Source organism: Silene latifolia, chromosome 1, assembly GCF_048544455.1.
Source record: "Silene latifolia isolate original U9 population chromosome 1, ASM4854445v1, whole genome shotgun sequence".
Classification (NCBI taxonomy): domain Eukaryota; kingdom Viridiplantae; phylum Streptophyta; class Magnoliopsida; order Caryophyllales; family Caryophyllaceae; genus Silene; species Silene latifolia.
The window spans coordinates 192,555,709-192,571,773 of NC_133526.1; the positions used below are offsets into that span (position 1 = coordinate 192,555,709).

Here is a 16,065-nt window from a genome sequence, read left to right on the forward strand (position 1 = left end):
CCTCGTACTATTATATTTTGTAGACACTTATAAAGATGATCTTCCATATTTATTCTACAGATGTGGGACAAGAGTTTGCACCCTAACAATCCTCCCCTCAAACCAAGGACCATCATCTTGACTCAGAGCTTGACCTCCATGAAAACCCCCCCCCCACTCTACAGCCCCAACTTCTAGACACCCGAAACATCACGTCTTGATAATCTCCCCTTAGCCGACACACCATGGTACCACGAGCCATGTCTTGCACCACTTGTCACCGCCTGGTCAAGTGAGTACCCGCACATGCTCCTGAGCCTGCATGTCCATGTGCCCTTTTTGAGAATTTGCTACACATTCATATCGAACATCCTCTGCATCAAATATACCCTGGACCGGGTCCGCCACTTTAGAAGTCATAGAACACAAGCGGTCTCTGGCATCCAACCTGGAAAGGACCCACCAGACCTGTGACACCCAACCTGATAAGGGTCTATCTGATCAACAGTTCTAGTGCATAAATGGTCTCTGTCCCACAAGACCTATGACGCCTTTCATCCATTTAACCTTGGGATCTGATACCACTTGTTGTGCGGAAGCGTGAATATCCCGTGTTGGGCCTCTGCTGCATCTGGTTCGTTTATCCATTTTGTGAGTTGTGTTCAAGTCAAAGTGGAGACTATCGAGACAGATAGTGACTTGAGAACCAACTCTATTGAAGCTGTTTCTGGGTTTGGTTCGTTTTTGGATAATTCAAATCAAGATGAAGATTGTTAGGAATTTGTGCCTTGAATTTGTGTCGAAAACGGACTAAGTTAAGCAAGAAGAAGAAACAAGTTAAAGCAAAGGTATTGTACGAGGAGGTTGTCTCTCGTACGTATTCTACATGGAATTTGGCTTAGTATTTTGGAAAGTTGGTGGGTTCTCCTACTTTCCTAATTCTATTGGTTTTGGGTTCCACGTGAGATTCGTCTTTGTTTTAGGCAATTAGTCTTCTTGTATTAGGAAATTATTATATAATTTCTTATTAGTCTTTGTTTCCTAATTAGTCTAAATCTTTTATTAAGGGTATTAGTCTAGGTTAGTTAAGGAGAGGAAGATAATATTTGTGAGCACAATCTTATGAGAGTCGATTTGTGAGGTTACCTCCGGGAGGAAGCTTCAGTTTGTCCCGGATTCAAGTAGATTGGCGTTCGTCTGAATTTGGAGATGGAAGAAGTCTGTTCGGATCTTGGTGGCCACAGGATCGTTTGTCCTTGTCCCTTTGAGATTACTATTTTATTGATAGAATAAGGTATACTTTTGACTCTTATTGAGCGCGTGTGTACCGATCTATTGTTGTACTATTATCTCCGCAATAGTAAAATTGCTCTCCTTCAGGGACGTAGCCAGTTATTTGACTGGTGAACTACTATATTTGTGTGTCACTTTATTTGTTATTTGCTATATTTTGTCTTATCACCTTAATCGATAATCTATTGGGTAACGGGACGCGTCGTTACAACATTCTCAAATCCCAACACTTGTCAGGTTTCTTCTGCGGGATTGCATGAACATTCACCATTTCTCTTAACACCTTCTCATGACTTCAAAATGATTCAGTGATATTTCCTCCATCACAGTAAACAAATGATTAAGACGGAGGGAGTCTTATTTCGCGTAAAACAACAAAAAACTATCAGCCAATTAATGTGGTGGGTGATAATATAGAAAGATACGATATTATATGGTATGATTCTATATCATACCGTATCTTGGTTGTTCTGGTAATGTGTATATTATATTTGCCTTGCACATAAAGATTGTAATTTTATTAAGTTTCTAGGGCTTTCTATAGCTATAGTATATAAGCTACGATGTAATTGCTGTTTTCATTCATTGAATAATACATACAATTTCCTCCTATTTTTTGTCCTTCACGTTTCTTCATGGCATCAAGAGCGTGTTAGGATCCTGAGGACACCTTCCGCAAAAAAAAAAAAAAAAATCAAACAAAGAAAACAAAATAAACAAACATCAGAATGACGATGGGAGAGACAGGAAAAGGAGGCGAATGAAAGAAGGGAGCTAGTAGCAAGACAATCGAACAAATTGCTCCATCTTCGCCGCTCTATTTACACCCATCTGATAGTCCAAACTTGTCTTTGACAAATCTGATTTTTAATGGTGAAAACTATGATTTATGGGCAGATACTGTCCGGAACGGACTCGACGCCAAGAACAAATTGGGGTTCGTCGAGGGAATCATAAAACGGTCGGAAGTCATCGAAGGAGAAGAGGAGACTCTTCAGTCGGTTGCGTGGCGACAGTGCAACGCCATGATAAAATCGTGGCTAAGGAATGTAATTGAACCTAGACTTCACCCAAGTATCACGTTTTCAGGGACCGTCATGGAGATTTGGAAAGAACTCAAGGAACGGTACTCGACTGGTAATGCACCTCGTGTACACCAGTTAAAAGGAGAATTGAACGAGTGTAAACAAACGAAAAATCAATCGGTCGTTGAATATTACACTCGATTGAAGGCAATTTGGGATGAACTAGGAAACTATAGTCAAGTTCCCCAATGTACCTGTGGAGCTGCGAAGGCATTGACGAAAGAGCGAGAAGAGGAGAAAGTCCATCAGTTTTTCATGGGGCTCGACACAACTCTCTACGGCAACATTCGCACAAACCTGTTAATGGAAGATGAGATTACGACCCTTAGCAGAGCTTATGCACTGGTTCTGAGAGAAGAACGACACATGAATGTGACGAAGCTGAGAGAAGAAATTAATGACGCAGCCATGGCAGCGAAAATTAGCACAGGAGACGGTAGAGGACGTGGTAAGGAAATGGGCGAATATGAACCTCCACAATGCGCAGTTTGCAAGAAGTGGTACCATACTGGAGACAGTTGTTGGGAGAAATACCCCGAGAGAGCACCTGTTAGAGGCCGAGGAAGAGGTCGAAGAGGAGGCAGAGGCTACGGCCGTGGAGGCAGAGGACAAGGAGGAGGCCACCAGACAGCTAACGCAGCCACCACGAATGAAGGTGAGTCGAGTAAGCAAGGATTCACAGAGCAAGAGATGACACAAATACGCAATTACTGGTGGGCAAATCCGAAGGTAGTCAAAAATTGTCAGGTAATGCAAATGAACCTATTATTAACTGGCTATTAGATAGTGGTGCATCACACCACATGACGGGAAAACGGGAATTACTCACAAATATAAAGAAAGGAGTACCTTCTACTGTTTCTCTGCCCAATGGAACCACGATCGTAGCATGTGAGCATGGAGAAGTAACTGTGGACCGTGATTTCGTCTTAAGAGACGTCCTATTTGTGCCAAGCTTAAATTGTGAATTAATTTCAATACAACAATTAATTAAAGAAAATAATTGTATTGTAACATTTTATTCTACCCATTGTGTTATACAGGACCAATCCGCGAAGACGACGATTGGACGGGGTGAGCACAAGGATGGGGTTTATTATCTAAAGCCTGCTAGAAGAACCGTGGCCAGGACGCAGGCAAGCAGTGATGGTCGATTATGGCATAGGAGACTAGGTCATCCATCTCATAGTATTTTACCTTCCTTTTCTAATTTAGTTGGCAAAAATTTATCTTGGAATTTAGACGATGTTTGTGATTCGTGCTGTCGTGCTAAACAAACACGATCAATTTTTAAGTTGAATAATAAAAGAAGTGTGGAATTATTCAGTTTAATCCATTGCGATATATGGGGTAAGTATAGCACGAGCAGTCTGTCAGGAGCCCATTATTTTCTGACTATAGTAGATGATTATAGCAGGAGCGTATGGGTATATCTCATGAGAGATAAAGGAGAGGTAAGCCAACTATTAAAGAATTTTTGCCAAATGACTGTGACACAATTTGGTAAGCAAGTTAAAATCGTACAAAGTGATAATGGAACCGAATTCTTTCGGGAACTCTGAAAGACTATTATAACGAACATGGGATTGTTTTTCAAACGAGTAATATAGATACCCCACAACAAAACGGGAGGGTAGAACGTAAGCATAGGCATATCTTAGAAAAGGCCCGTGCCCTACGATTTCAGGCCGAACTACCACTCAAGTTTTGGGGGGAGTGTGTCTTAACTGCAGCCTAGTTAATCAATCGAACACCCACTCGCATACTTGATGGTCTCACTCCCTATGAATTGTTACATGGCGAGAAACCAAGTTTAGATAATATACGTGTTTTGGGTTGCCTTTGTTACGCCCATAGCAAAGACAAACCGAATGACAAATTTCACGAACGAGGTAAGCGATGTATCTTCATTGGTTATCCCCATGGTAAGAAGGGATTGAAAGTCTATGACCTTGCTCGACACACCATTTATGAGTCACGGGATGTGGTTTTTTATGAACATGTATTTCCCATGGGAGTTACAAATAAGGACGTTGGCAAGGACACCCCTATGGGCAACTACCAGAGAACAAATAATGAACCACCGATGACGAATTATGAGCCAACAGAGCATGTCATAGATGATGACTCAGAGGGACATGAGGGACGCAGTGACGAGAGGGAAGAGAGAAATGATAGCAGTACAATGATACATGATGTTGAGGAACAACCTGTCAATGAACAGGCTGGTGAACGAGTGCCAGACCAGACCGAAACAAGTGTACCAATGGGACGAGGTGCTGGTGAAAAATTTGAACCGGCTTGGAAGAAAGACTATCTGTGCAAATCCACTCGTATAATAAACCCCACGCATCAAGCTCACGAAGTCCAATCGTCAATTCGTAAGAAAGGTACCCGTTATCCAATAGATAATTATGTTACAAACAATTGTTTTTCTAATGCTCACAAATGCTTTCTAGCTGCTATTGATGATATTCAGGAACCTCGGAATTATTACGAGGCAGCCACGAAGGTAGAATGGCGAGAGGCGATGTCGAAAGAAGTCAATGCATTAGAAGAAAATGGCACTTGGAGGATTGTTAATTTGCCGGCAGGTAAGCGAGCTATTGGTTGCAAATGGGTGTATAAGGTGAAATACAAAGCCGATGGCACAATCGAGCGCTATAAAGCAAGGTTGGTAGCGCATGGTTTCACCCAAATTAAAGGCATTGATTATCATGAGACTTTTGCGCCGGTTGCTAAAATGACTAGTGTGCGTTGCCTTCTGACTGTTGCACTACACAAAGGATGGTCGATTACGCAGTTAGATGTGAACAATGCATTTCTTCATGGAGATTTAGATGAAGAAGTGTATATGAGACTACCACAGGGGTTCGAATCACAAGGGCCGAATAAAGTGTGTCAATTATTAAAATCATTGTACGGGTTAAAGCAAGCCTCGAGAAATTGGTTTGCAAAATTAACCGAATCTTTAAAGAAATATGGCTTTGTTCAGTCTCTTGCGGATTACTCCTTGTTTACATACAATTGCAATGGGATATTCCTTGGTATTTTGGTTTATGTTGATGATATGATTATCGTCAGTGACAATGATGAAGCATGCACGCGTCTCAAGGGGTTTCTCGACAGTAGTTTTGGGATCAAGGACCTCGGACGATTGCGATATTTCTTGGGCATTGAAGTGGCATCTGGGCCGAGAGGGTTTTTTTTAAGCCAACGAAAGTATGCACTCGAAATTGTCAAAGACGGAGGTATGGAAGGAGCTAAACCAATTGCCACGCCTATTCAACCCAACCACAACTTGGCGCTAACTGATGGTTATTTGCTCAAGGAGCCCATGCAATTTAGAAGGTTAGTCGGTCGTCTTCTCTATTTAACTATTACGAGGCCTGACTTAGTTTATGCGGTGCATGTATTGTCGCAATTTGTTCATGCTCCACGCAAGGAGCATATGGATGCTGTTTTACGAGTACTTCGATATGTCAAAGGAACACCAAGCAAGGGCATTATTCTCAATCGAAATTCGAACTTACAGCTCCATGGATACTCTGATTCTGATTTTGCGCGATGTCCACTAACCCGTCGATCATTGACGGGGTACTTTGTATCATTGGGTACTAGCCCAATTTCATGGAGAGCTAAGAAGCAAGCTACCGTTGCAAAATCGACTGCCGAAGCAGAATATCGCGCAATGGCAGCAGTTACGAGTGAATTGCTTTGGTTGAAATCTTTCTTGAAATGCCTTGGAGTTAATCATCATCAACCTATGCATATTTATTGTGATAATAAAGCAGCGATACATATTGCTAAGAATCCCGTTTTTCATGATCGGACAAAGCACATTGAAATAGATTGTCACTTTATTCGTCACCATTTGTCAGCTAAGACCATCTCGACCTCCCATGTACGCAGTAAGGAGCAGTTAGCGGATATTTTTACGAAGGCGTTGGGAGTTGAAGCTTACGAGTATTTACAGGGCAAGTTGGGCATTGGTTTGCCCCATGCTCCAACTTGAGGGGGAGTATAGAAAGATACGATATTATATGGTATGATTCGATATCATACCGTATCTTGGTTGTTATGGTAATGTGTATATTATATTTGCCTTGCACATAAAGATTGTAATTTTATTAAGTTTCTAGGGCTTTCTATAGCTATAGTATATAAGCTACGATGTAATTGCTGTTTTCATTCATTGAATAATACATACAATTTCCTCCTATTTTTTGTCTTTCACGTTTCTTCAGATAACTTGATATTTTTAGGATTATGTTCTGTTTTCAGCCATTCAGAATTAGATGAAAAGTTGGAAACTGAAAGGAGCAAAATACAAAATGAGAAACCAAACACATGGCTCCTTCAATTCTTGCAATATTCCTTCATTAATAATGAAAACAACTCACAATTAAATGTGCTAATTGCCAAGAAAAGGGCTAAACAATGAAACAGACAATCCAAGATTTTTAGGAACACAGAACTTGCCTTCTTGTGAAAAAACATGAAAACAGAATAAACCCGACCTGAAACTGAAGTGGCACAAATCCGAACTATCCTCTATTAGAACCTAACCTGATTGCCATGTCTAAAAATTACTCCTGGTTTTACTACTTACTGAATTACGCGATACTTACTTAGTTACTCTTGCTCGACTTCAGTTAAAAATATAAGAACAAATATCCAAGAGCCAAGGAAAACAGAAGAGACGGTAATTCAACATCGGCATTAGGAGTGGCTGATCCGCGGTGGTGAGGAGACCCGCTGGCTGCACCTGCACCTGCACCTGCTCCTGCTGCTCCACCAATAAAAGGATATGATCCGCTACTGCCACTACGACCTCCCCCTCCATTAGGAACACCACCACGACCGCTAAATCCTCCCCCACCACCACGACCACCACTGAATCCTCCTCCTCCTCCGCTACCACGACCGCCACTGAATCCTCCCCCTCTTCCTCCTCCTCCCCCTCCACCACTGGAACCAAAGTTCATACGGGCCTCTGCATTACACACAATTTTTTATCTCAGTAGCGGAACCAAGAATTCTTAGTTGATGACCAAAACAGTTGAAATTCGTATGTAAACAAAATAGTTCAGCAAATGTCACCATACTCGTGACTTGGATTTCAATTCCGTCAACAATAAAACAAGATCATTCATCATAAAAAGTATCACACATGTTATTTTCATCAATAACTCTTAATTGGTGACTAAAAGTCTAAACCAGTTGAAATTTCAAATGTAAACAGAATAGTTCAGCAAATGTCACAATCCTCGTGACTTGAGTTTAAATTCCGTCAGCCATAAAACAAGATAATGATCAATCCAACCATCGAACCAATGCAAATATTACGGAATTATAAATTCTTGAGACTAATTCTTAATTAAATTCTTGATATTATCAAATGATTAATCACCAAATTAGTTATTCTTACCTAACAATTGTATTACAAGTTTACAACTTATTACCAGTCCGTTTTAGAAACATGTAAAACCGTGTCACACAAAAATATGTATTACAGAATTATTCCGCCAAATAGAGAGTAATCAAGAAATGCATACCTAACGAAGAGCAATGAGACGCGGTTTGCAAGAGTAGTACTACCAACAACGCTAACATCCACATCTTCATATTTCCCGTTTCAGCTACTAAAATAGAAGCGCGTTCTTTCTTTTTCTTTGGTTGTTTTCCGAGTAATGTGACGCTTGTGAATTTGTGATTACAATTTTGTGTCATGTCTCGAGTCATTGAAGTACATGTATTTATAGTTGTGACTTGTGAGAGATGAATATTTGGGCGGGTGGTCCAATCCGTCCCCATCCATCTCATGGGCCCATTTTTCCTACGTCAATATGGCCGACCCAGAGCTCGGCTCGGTCTCAGGCCTACTTCCCGGCCCAAACCTGGCACCCCTCAACTCGGTGACCCAAACCGACCAGACCTTTTGGTCTGTTTTTTTACTCACGTTTCCTTGATTTCTTTATTTAATACTCTGTTCCAATGAATTGTATACGTTTGCTTTTTGGGCAATATTCACAAGTGATAAGAATCTTCATTATAACTTCTAATATATAATATAAAAAATAGTCAGGTGAGATCTTTTTGTAATCGTCTTATCGAGTACATTATGAATATCAAATTTTTATAATTTTCAGCAATGTGTAGCTAAAGATATGAGCAAAAGAAACGGAGGAAATATATCAGGTGATACGAGTATCTCTTAAGATTGCAATATTTGTCTTAAGTTTAAAGTGAATTAAATGATACCACACTTCAATAGATCATATAAGCTTTTTACTAGTGTCTAAACATTCGCCTTTTTACTGTTAGTCATTAGAATATTCTCGTATATTTTAGCCTTGATCGCTACTCTTTCTATCTTTCTTGTAATTATTTACTTTCCTATTCTCTTGTATAGTTTAGGTAATTAGGTTATTTCGCTTTCCATATTCATGTATGTATGCAACTATAAATATTGTACCTCTTTGATGAATAACATAACACATTCAAAATCATTCATCTCTATTTCTTACATGGTATCGAGCTTGTAAGATCCGTCATACTCATTCACAATCAATTTTTTTCGGTCTTCCCCTCAACCGTCCTTCCCATGGCTCCTCATGGCAACACAATCCCCAATCCCAACGATCCCAAATCTCCCTTCCTCGATGTCAATCTCTCCCAATGCAAAGAACTTACCCCCCTTACCTACTTCAATTGGAAAACACAAATATCAAACATCCTCTTTGGCTATGACCTTCTCAAATTCGTGGATGGCACACATCCCGCTCCTCCTCCAACCGTTACCAACGACGACAAAACAACCAAACCCAATCCCGCTCTCAACTCCTGGCTACGTCAGGATCGTCTTCTCCTTGGTGCCATCATCGGCACGTTACCAACAAACATTGCATCCCTCCTCACCAACGCTACCACCTCTCGTGAAGCATGGCTCATCCTTGCTAACACGTATGCCAATCCATCCCGAGGACACATCCTCCAAGTTAAAGATACACTTGACTCACTTTCCAAAGGAAATCTCTCCATCTCCGACTATATGACCCAAATCAAAACCTACACCGATAAACTAGCCGCTCTTGGCAAGCCTATGGATGCCGAAGACATCATCGCCAAGGTTCTTCGTGGTCTCGATAACACCTATCAATCTGTTATCGATGCTATAAGAGCCCGTGATACAACCATATCCTTTGACTCCCTCCACGAAAAACTCATTAACCATGAACTCACCATTACACAAACCACTCCACCAACACCAACATCTTACCCAGTCACGGCTCTGGCCGCCCAAACCCGTCCTCAGTACAACCGTTCCTATAATCGTTCCACTACCCAACCACCCCTCCTTCCCACACCCGACTCTCCTACCACACCTGAGACCCAAACCCCTTTCAAAGGCCGTTGCCAATACTGCAAACATCCAGGCCATTACCTCACTATATGTCGCAAATTCAAGCGAGATTTTCCAACCCTCACCATCCCTGACCTTCCCTTCCCACCACCCCGTAACAACAACAACACCAATCGACAACCAGCCCACCCGCAAGTTCACACGGCTGCTGCCACCATGCCTTCTACCTCCCGTCCCTGGATCGTTGACAGTGGTGCTAGTCACCACATCACCAATGATCTAACCAACCTTTCCCTACACTCTCCTTACGATGGTTCAGACGATGTAATCATCGGTGATGGTACTTCACTCTCTATCTCTCATATTGGCTCCTTCACGTTTTCCACTGCCACCTCCAAATTAAATTTTTGCAATGTTTTACATGTTCCTCGTATTTCTCGTAAAATTTTTTCTGTTGCTCAATTCTGTCGTGATAATAATGCTAAAACTGAATTTTCTTCCTCTTCCTTTCTTATTAAGGACATCACCACGAACCAAGTGCTGCTTCAAGGAAATCTTGAAGACGGCGTCTATCTCTGGCATCCTCCTTCACCGCAAGTTCACATTGGTCTTCTAGCTCCCTCACTCGCATGGCACCATAGATTAGGACACCCGTCCAAATCTATTCTATCTTATTTACGTACTAATTATTCTTTAAAAATTCCGTCTTTAGATTACTCAAATTGTAATGCCTGCGATATCAATAAAAGTCACAAATTAGTATTTTCCGAGTCTTCTTTTCGTACTACCGCTCCTCTTGAATTACTTTTTTCTGATGTCTGGACTTCTCCTATTTTATCTCATGATGGTTTTAAATATTATGTCATCTTTGTCGATCATTTTACGAAGTATATATGGTTTTATCCCCTCAAAAAGAAATCCGACACCTTCTCTATATTTCATCGCTTCAAAGCCCTTGTTGAAAAATTTTTTAATCGACCAATTAAACAATTTTTCTCTGATAACGGCGGCGAATTTATCAAACTCACTCCGTCTCTATCCACAAACGGCATCACTCACATGACCTCCCCTCCACATACCCCAGAACACAATGGGTATGCTGAACGACGTCATCGACACATTGTCGAAACTGGACTCTCCCTCCTCTCTCACGCCTGTCTACCCCTTGAATTCTGGCCTCACGCCTTCACTACTGCCGTGTATCTTATAAATCGTCTTCCCACACCTACCTTATACAATAGCTCTCCCTACTTAAAACTATTCCAAACCCCTCCCAATTACATCAAATTACGGAGCTTCGGATGTTTATGTTATCCATGGCTTCGTCCATACGCCTCTCACAAACTCGTTCCTCGCTCCTCTCCCTGTATCTTTGTGGGATACTCCGCCTCACAAAGTGCATACCACTGCCTCGACCCTACCTCTAACCGCATCTACACATCTCGACACGTTAAATTTGTCGAAGACGTGTTCCCTTTTCCCACACTCACAAACACCACTCCTCGTCCTGATTACACCTCCACCAACTGGTGCAAAATCGTGCTCCCCATCCTCCCTCCTGAAACTGATGATCCTGCCCCATCTACCAACCCCACAGCTGCTCCTCATGTCCCAGACACCCCAACCAGTCCCAGCATTCCTACTGCCTCCCCTGCTTCCCCTTCCCCATCCATCCCTGTCGACACCTCTACACCTCATATCAACATCCCTACTACCCCTGCAACCCCCACCTCCCTTCCCCACGTATCATCTTCTCCTTCCCCACCACCGCCTCCACCACCCCCTCCTCCTCCTCTACGAACAGTAACGACCCGTCTTCAAAACAATATTCGCAAACCGAATCCCAAATACGCCAAGACCGCCATTCTCTCTGACCCTCATTCCCTTCCCACATCCACAAAACAGGCCCTATCTATACCACATTGGCATGCTGCCATGGTTGCTGAATTCAACGCTCTCACTGCCAACAAAACCTGGACTCTCGTTCCCCCTCAATCTGACCGAAATCTCATTGGTTGTAAGTGGGTGTTTCGGATTAAATATAATCCCGATAACACCATACATAAATATAAAGCTCGGCTTGTCGCCAAAGGATTTCTTCAGCGACTGGTCTTGATTACTCAGAAACATTTAGCCCGGTTGTAAAACCGGCCACGGTTCGTCTCTTGCTCTCTCTCGCTGTCTGTCGTAATTGGTCTATTCGTCAATTGGATGTTAATAATGCCTTCCTGCAAGGCTCTCTGTCCGATACAGTTTATATGGCACAACCACCTGGGTTCGTTAATAGCACGGCTCCTTCTCATCATTGTCTTCTGTCTAAAGCTATTTATGGATTAAAGCAAGCACCCCGTGCTTGGTTTAATGAACTCAAAACGGCTCTTCTATCTTATGGGTTTCGATCATCTCCTGCGGATCCATCTTTATTCGTCTGTGACTCAGTCTCGTCTCCTATTTATGTGTTGGTGTATGTCGACGATATTATTGTCACAGGACCATCCCATGCTCGTCTCTCTACTTTTATCTCTAACCTTGCCTCACGTTTCTCTCTTAAGGACCTTGGTCCTCTGTCATATTTTTTGGGTGTCGAAGTGACTCCCAACCCTGCAGGACTCCTTCTTACACAGTCCAAATACATTCTTGATCTCCTCGAACGGTATAAAATGCATGAGGCCAAGCCTCTACCAACACCCATTGCTGCGCATCCTCCGTTACTCCTCTCTCATGGCTCTCCAATTTCGAATGCATCAGATTATCGTGCAATTGTTGGTAGTCTTCAATACCTTGCTTTTACTCGACCTGACATTTCCTTTACTGTTAACAAGCTTGCTCAGTTTATGTCTGCACCGACTGACTTGCACTTTACTGCTGCCAAGCGTCTTCTTCGTTATCTCCAAGGTACGTTCAATGTTGGTCTCCAACTTTATCGTAATTCTCCTGCTAGTCTTCACGCCTTTTGTGACTCGGACTGGGCCGGTGATAAGGATCATTTCGTCTCTACCTCTGGCTATATTATTTATCTTGGAAGAAATCCTATCACTTGGTCCTCTCGTAAACAACGTGCCTTGGCTCTATCTACTACTGAAGCTGAATTTCGTGCCATTGCTGACACTACTGCTGACATTGAATGGGTTCATGCTCTTCTTACTGACCTCGGCATCTCATTGTCTGCTCCTCCCGTGCTCTACTGCGATAACTTAAGTGCGACTCATTATTCTGTCAATCCAGTTTTTCACTCTCGAATGAAACATGTTGCTATTGCTTTTCACTTCGTCCGTGAACGCATTGCCTCTCAGAAGCTTCGGGTTCAACACATTGCTAGCTCTGATCAGCTTGCTGACCTCCTCACGAAGCCCTTACCTCGTCCACGTTTTACTTCCTTATGTTCCAAGATTGGTCTATCCTCCGGATCGTCCATCTTGCGGGGGCGTGTTAGTCATTAGAATATTCTCGTATATTTTAGCCTTGATCGCTACTCTTTCTATCTTTCTTGTAATTATTTACTTTCCTATTCTCTTGTATAGTTTAGGTAATTAGGTTATTTCGCTTTCCATATTCATGTATGTATGCAACTATAAATATTGTACCTCTTTGATGAATAACATAACACATTCAAAATCATTCATCTCTATTTCTTACATTTACTTCATCTATCTTATTTGATCCATTTTAAATTTAAGATAAATATGTCTGTGACCGTCTTATAAAGATGTTTCGACTCTCGATTAAACGAGTATAGGTCTCTCGTTTCTTGATTGGGTTTAGCCTAACAATTAATAACTCTCAAGTGTTTGGGCTTTTTCAGCAGAACATTGGGCTACTTGCACTGTGCCTAACACGGTGTTCCGTCATCACATTGCTCTAAATCTTATAGTAACTCTACATTAACACTCGTATTGGATGTCTCGGTTAGTCTTCTGAGAAACCGTCTCCCAATGCTAATAGCGTGACAGATGCCATTTAAGTCTTGCTTAACTTCGATCAATTAAAAATAACAGAGCTAACGAAAACAGAAGCGACGGGAATCCAAGATGAGCACTTCGGATAGCATGAGATCTCCCGTGACCTCTGCTGGCTCCAGCTGCTCCACCGGTAATTGGCAACATATGTCCGCGTCCACCTTCTTCATCATGGCCTCCTACACCGCGACTGCCACTAATGTGACCTCCTCCTTCACCTCCACCGTGACCTCCCCCACCATGACCCCCCCCTCCGGCATGACCGCCACTAAATTTATTTACAACAGTTGTGTTCTTGACACCAGCTTTTTCAATCAGTGGAGCTGCTACATTCGTAACGTTAATATTATCCATATGGGTAAGACCGTCTTACAAAAAAATATGTAAAACCGACTTATCCAATTTAGCAATTAAATTCTTGGAGATAATTGTTAATGAAATTCTTGATATTAATAATTATGACCAATTAACTGTTGTTCTCATGTAAACCGGGCTTAGCTTACCTAACAATTGTGTTACAAGTCGGTTTTAGAAACATTTTGGGTAAGACCGTCTTACAAAAAAATATGTACACCCGAATTATCCTGCAAATAGAAAGTACGAGTAATTAAGAAATACAGAGTAGATAAGACGCAGTTTGCAAGAGTACCAGTCCCAACAAGGCTAACATCAACGGCTTCATATTTTCTCTATTTTTTCGGATGACGAGGAACCCGCAGCCGCTATCTTTTTTTCCTATTTGGTTTCCAAAGTAGTGTAAAGGTTGTGATTATTATTTTTCCTATTACGGTTTTCAAATAGAAAATAAACTCTAATTCACGTGACATAATTCGTAATACGAGTAGAGGTGAACATTTGGGCGGTCGGTACGGCCCTGCCTGGCACAACCCATCTCAATCTCATGGTCCAATTTCAACAACCAACGTGGCTCCACCCAACACTCGATGCGGTCCCATACCCACTTTTGTCAACCCGGCCCGCAAAAAAGAGAGAAAATATAATACTCGTATTAAATTTAGTCCGACCTGGTATGCCTTCGCCTTAGGACCCATACCGAACCAACCTGATCACCACTTTAACTAAAAGTATAGCATTGTGCTCTCTTATATTCACTATTTTCTTCCTCTGCTAATAGTGTAAGACATACACGTTGTTGTAGCAATGATAACAATACAACCAATATTTGTAATATTCATAATGTAAAATCAGTTTTTTCGTTAAGCGCCCCAAACAATATCAATATTATTCCTATAACAAATACTCGTATATATCAATATTATTCTCTACAATATACTTTAATATATGTTGTATCTTATCGCATACCATTAAGTTCTAGAAACAAAGAATTGGCTTTATGTGCAGAAAATATACTGTATGTTGCTCAACTTTTAATTAAAAACAACAGAAAAAACTTCCAAGAGCTAATGAAACCAGAAGCATTGGGAGTCCAAGATGAGCATTTGGGGAGGCTAATCCACGTTGATTATTCGATCCCCCGTGGCCTCCTACACCGTGAATGCCACTATGACCTTCGCCTCCTCCCCCACCATGACCGCCACCCTCGCCAGCAAATTTACTTACAACATTTGTGTGCTTGACACCAACTTCTGTAGTTAGTGGTAATTTGGTATCGTTGTTGCATTCGTAACGTTAATATTCATATCAAAGTATAATATATATGGTATATCTGCAATAGGTCACAGGTTTGAATCTCCCTACCCAGCAATTGCGTTACAAGGACCATTTTACAAACATCTTAGGTAAAACCGCCTTTCACAAAATTATATACAGCCGAATTATCCATTAAATAGAAAGTACGAGTAATAATTAAAAAATACGGTGTACATACCTAAAGAAGAACAACGGGACGCGGTTTGCAAGAGTAGTAGTACCAACAACGCTAGCATCAAAATCTTCATATTTACGCTATTTCTCAAGTAATGAATCTTGTACGGTACTTAATATTTTGTACGTAATGTAATAGACATGGTTATATGAATTGTATTTATTTATTTATAGTTAAAAAAGATTGAGAGGATAACGGTTTCTAAATACCAAATAAATTATCCATCAAAATCTTCATATTTACGCCTTGCCCTTGCCCTTGCCCTTGCCCGTCTTAATCTCGTATTCTCGTGGTCCACTTTTCAGAGGGCCAACGTGCCCTGGACATGGTCTGGGCTTACTTTGGTCAGCCCGGCCCACCTCAGCCCGTGGGCGTTGAGTTTGCAATTCAATGCATTGTAGTACAACAGCATGGCATTGACGTGGAGTGAAAATGTAGTTGTATTGAATTGTAATGATAGTTGCAGTATAAAGACATTACTCGTATAAACATAGTATGCTAGAGTGGTTATTATCCAAAGGACATACTCCTAAACTGTGT

The 16,065-nt window shown here is 41.5% G+C and overlaps 1 protein-coding gene across 2 annotated transcripts; it reads right to left on the reverse strand.

The window, feature by feature from the left end:
* Positions 1-6,723: 6,723 nt before the first annotated feature.
* LOC141614470 (uncharacterized) lies at positions 6,724-15,727 on the reverse strand. 2 transcript variants are annotated; one of them, XM_074433218.1, is made up of 2 exons: positions 15,529-15,727; positions 6,724-7,353 (listed from the first exon to the last, which is right to left on the reverse strand). In XM_074433218.1, the coding sequence occupies exons 1-2, from the start codon at positions 15,596-15,598 to the stop codon at positions 7,013-7,015; spliced, it is 411 nt and encodes a 136-aa protein (XP_074289319.1). In that variant the 5' UTR covers positions 15,599-15,727; the 3' UTR covers positions 6,724-7,012. The 2 variants fall into 2 exon arrangements, with proteins under 2 accessions (XP_074289319.1, XP_074289315.1); XM_074433214.1 differs by lacking the exon at positions 15,529-15,727 and adding an exon at positions 7,916-8,117.
* Between the last annotated feature and the right edge of the window lie 338 nt (positions 15,728-16,065).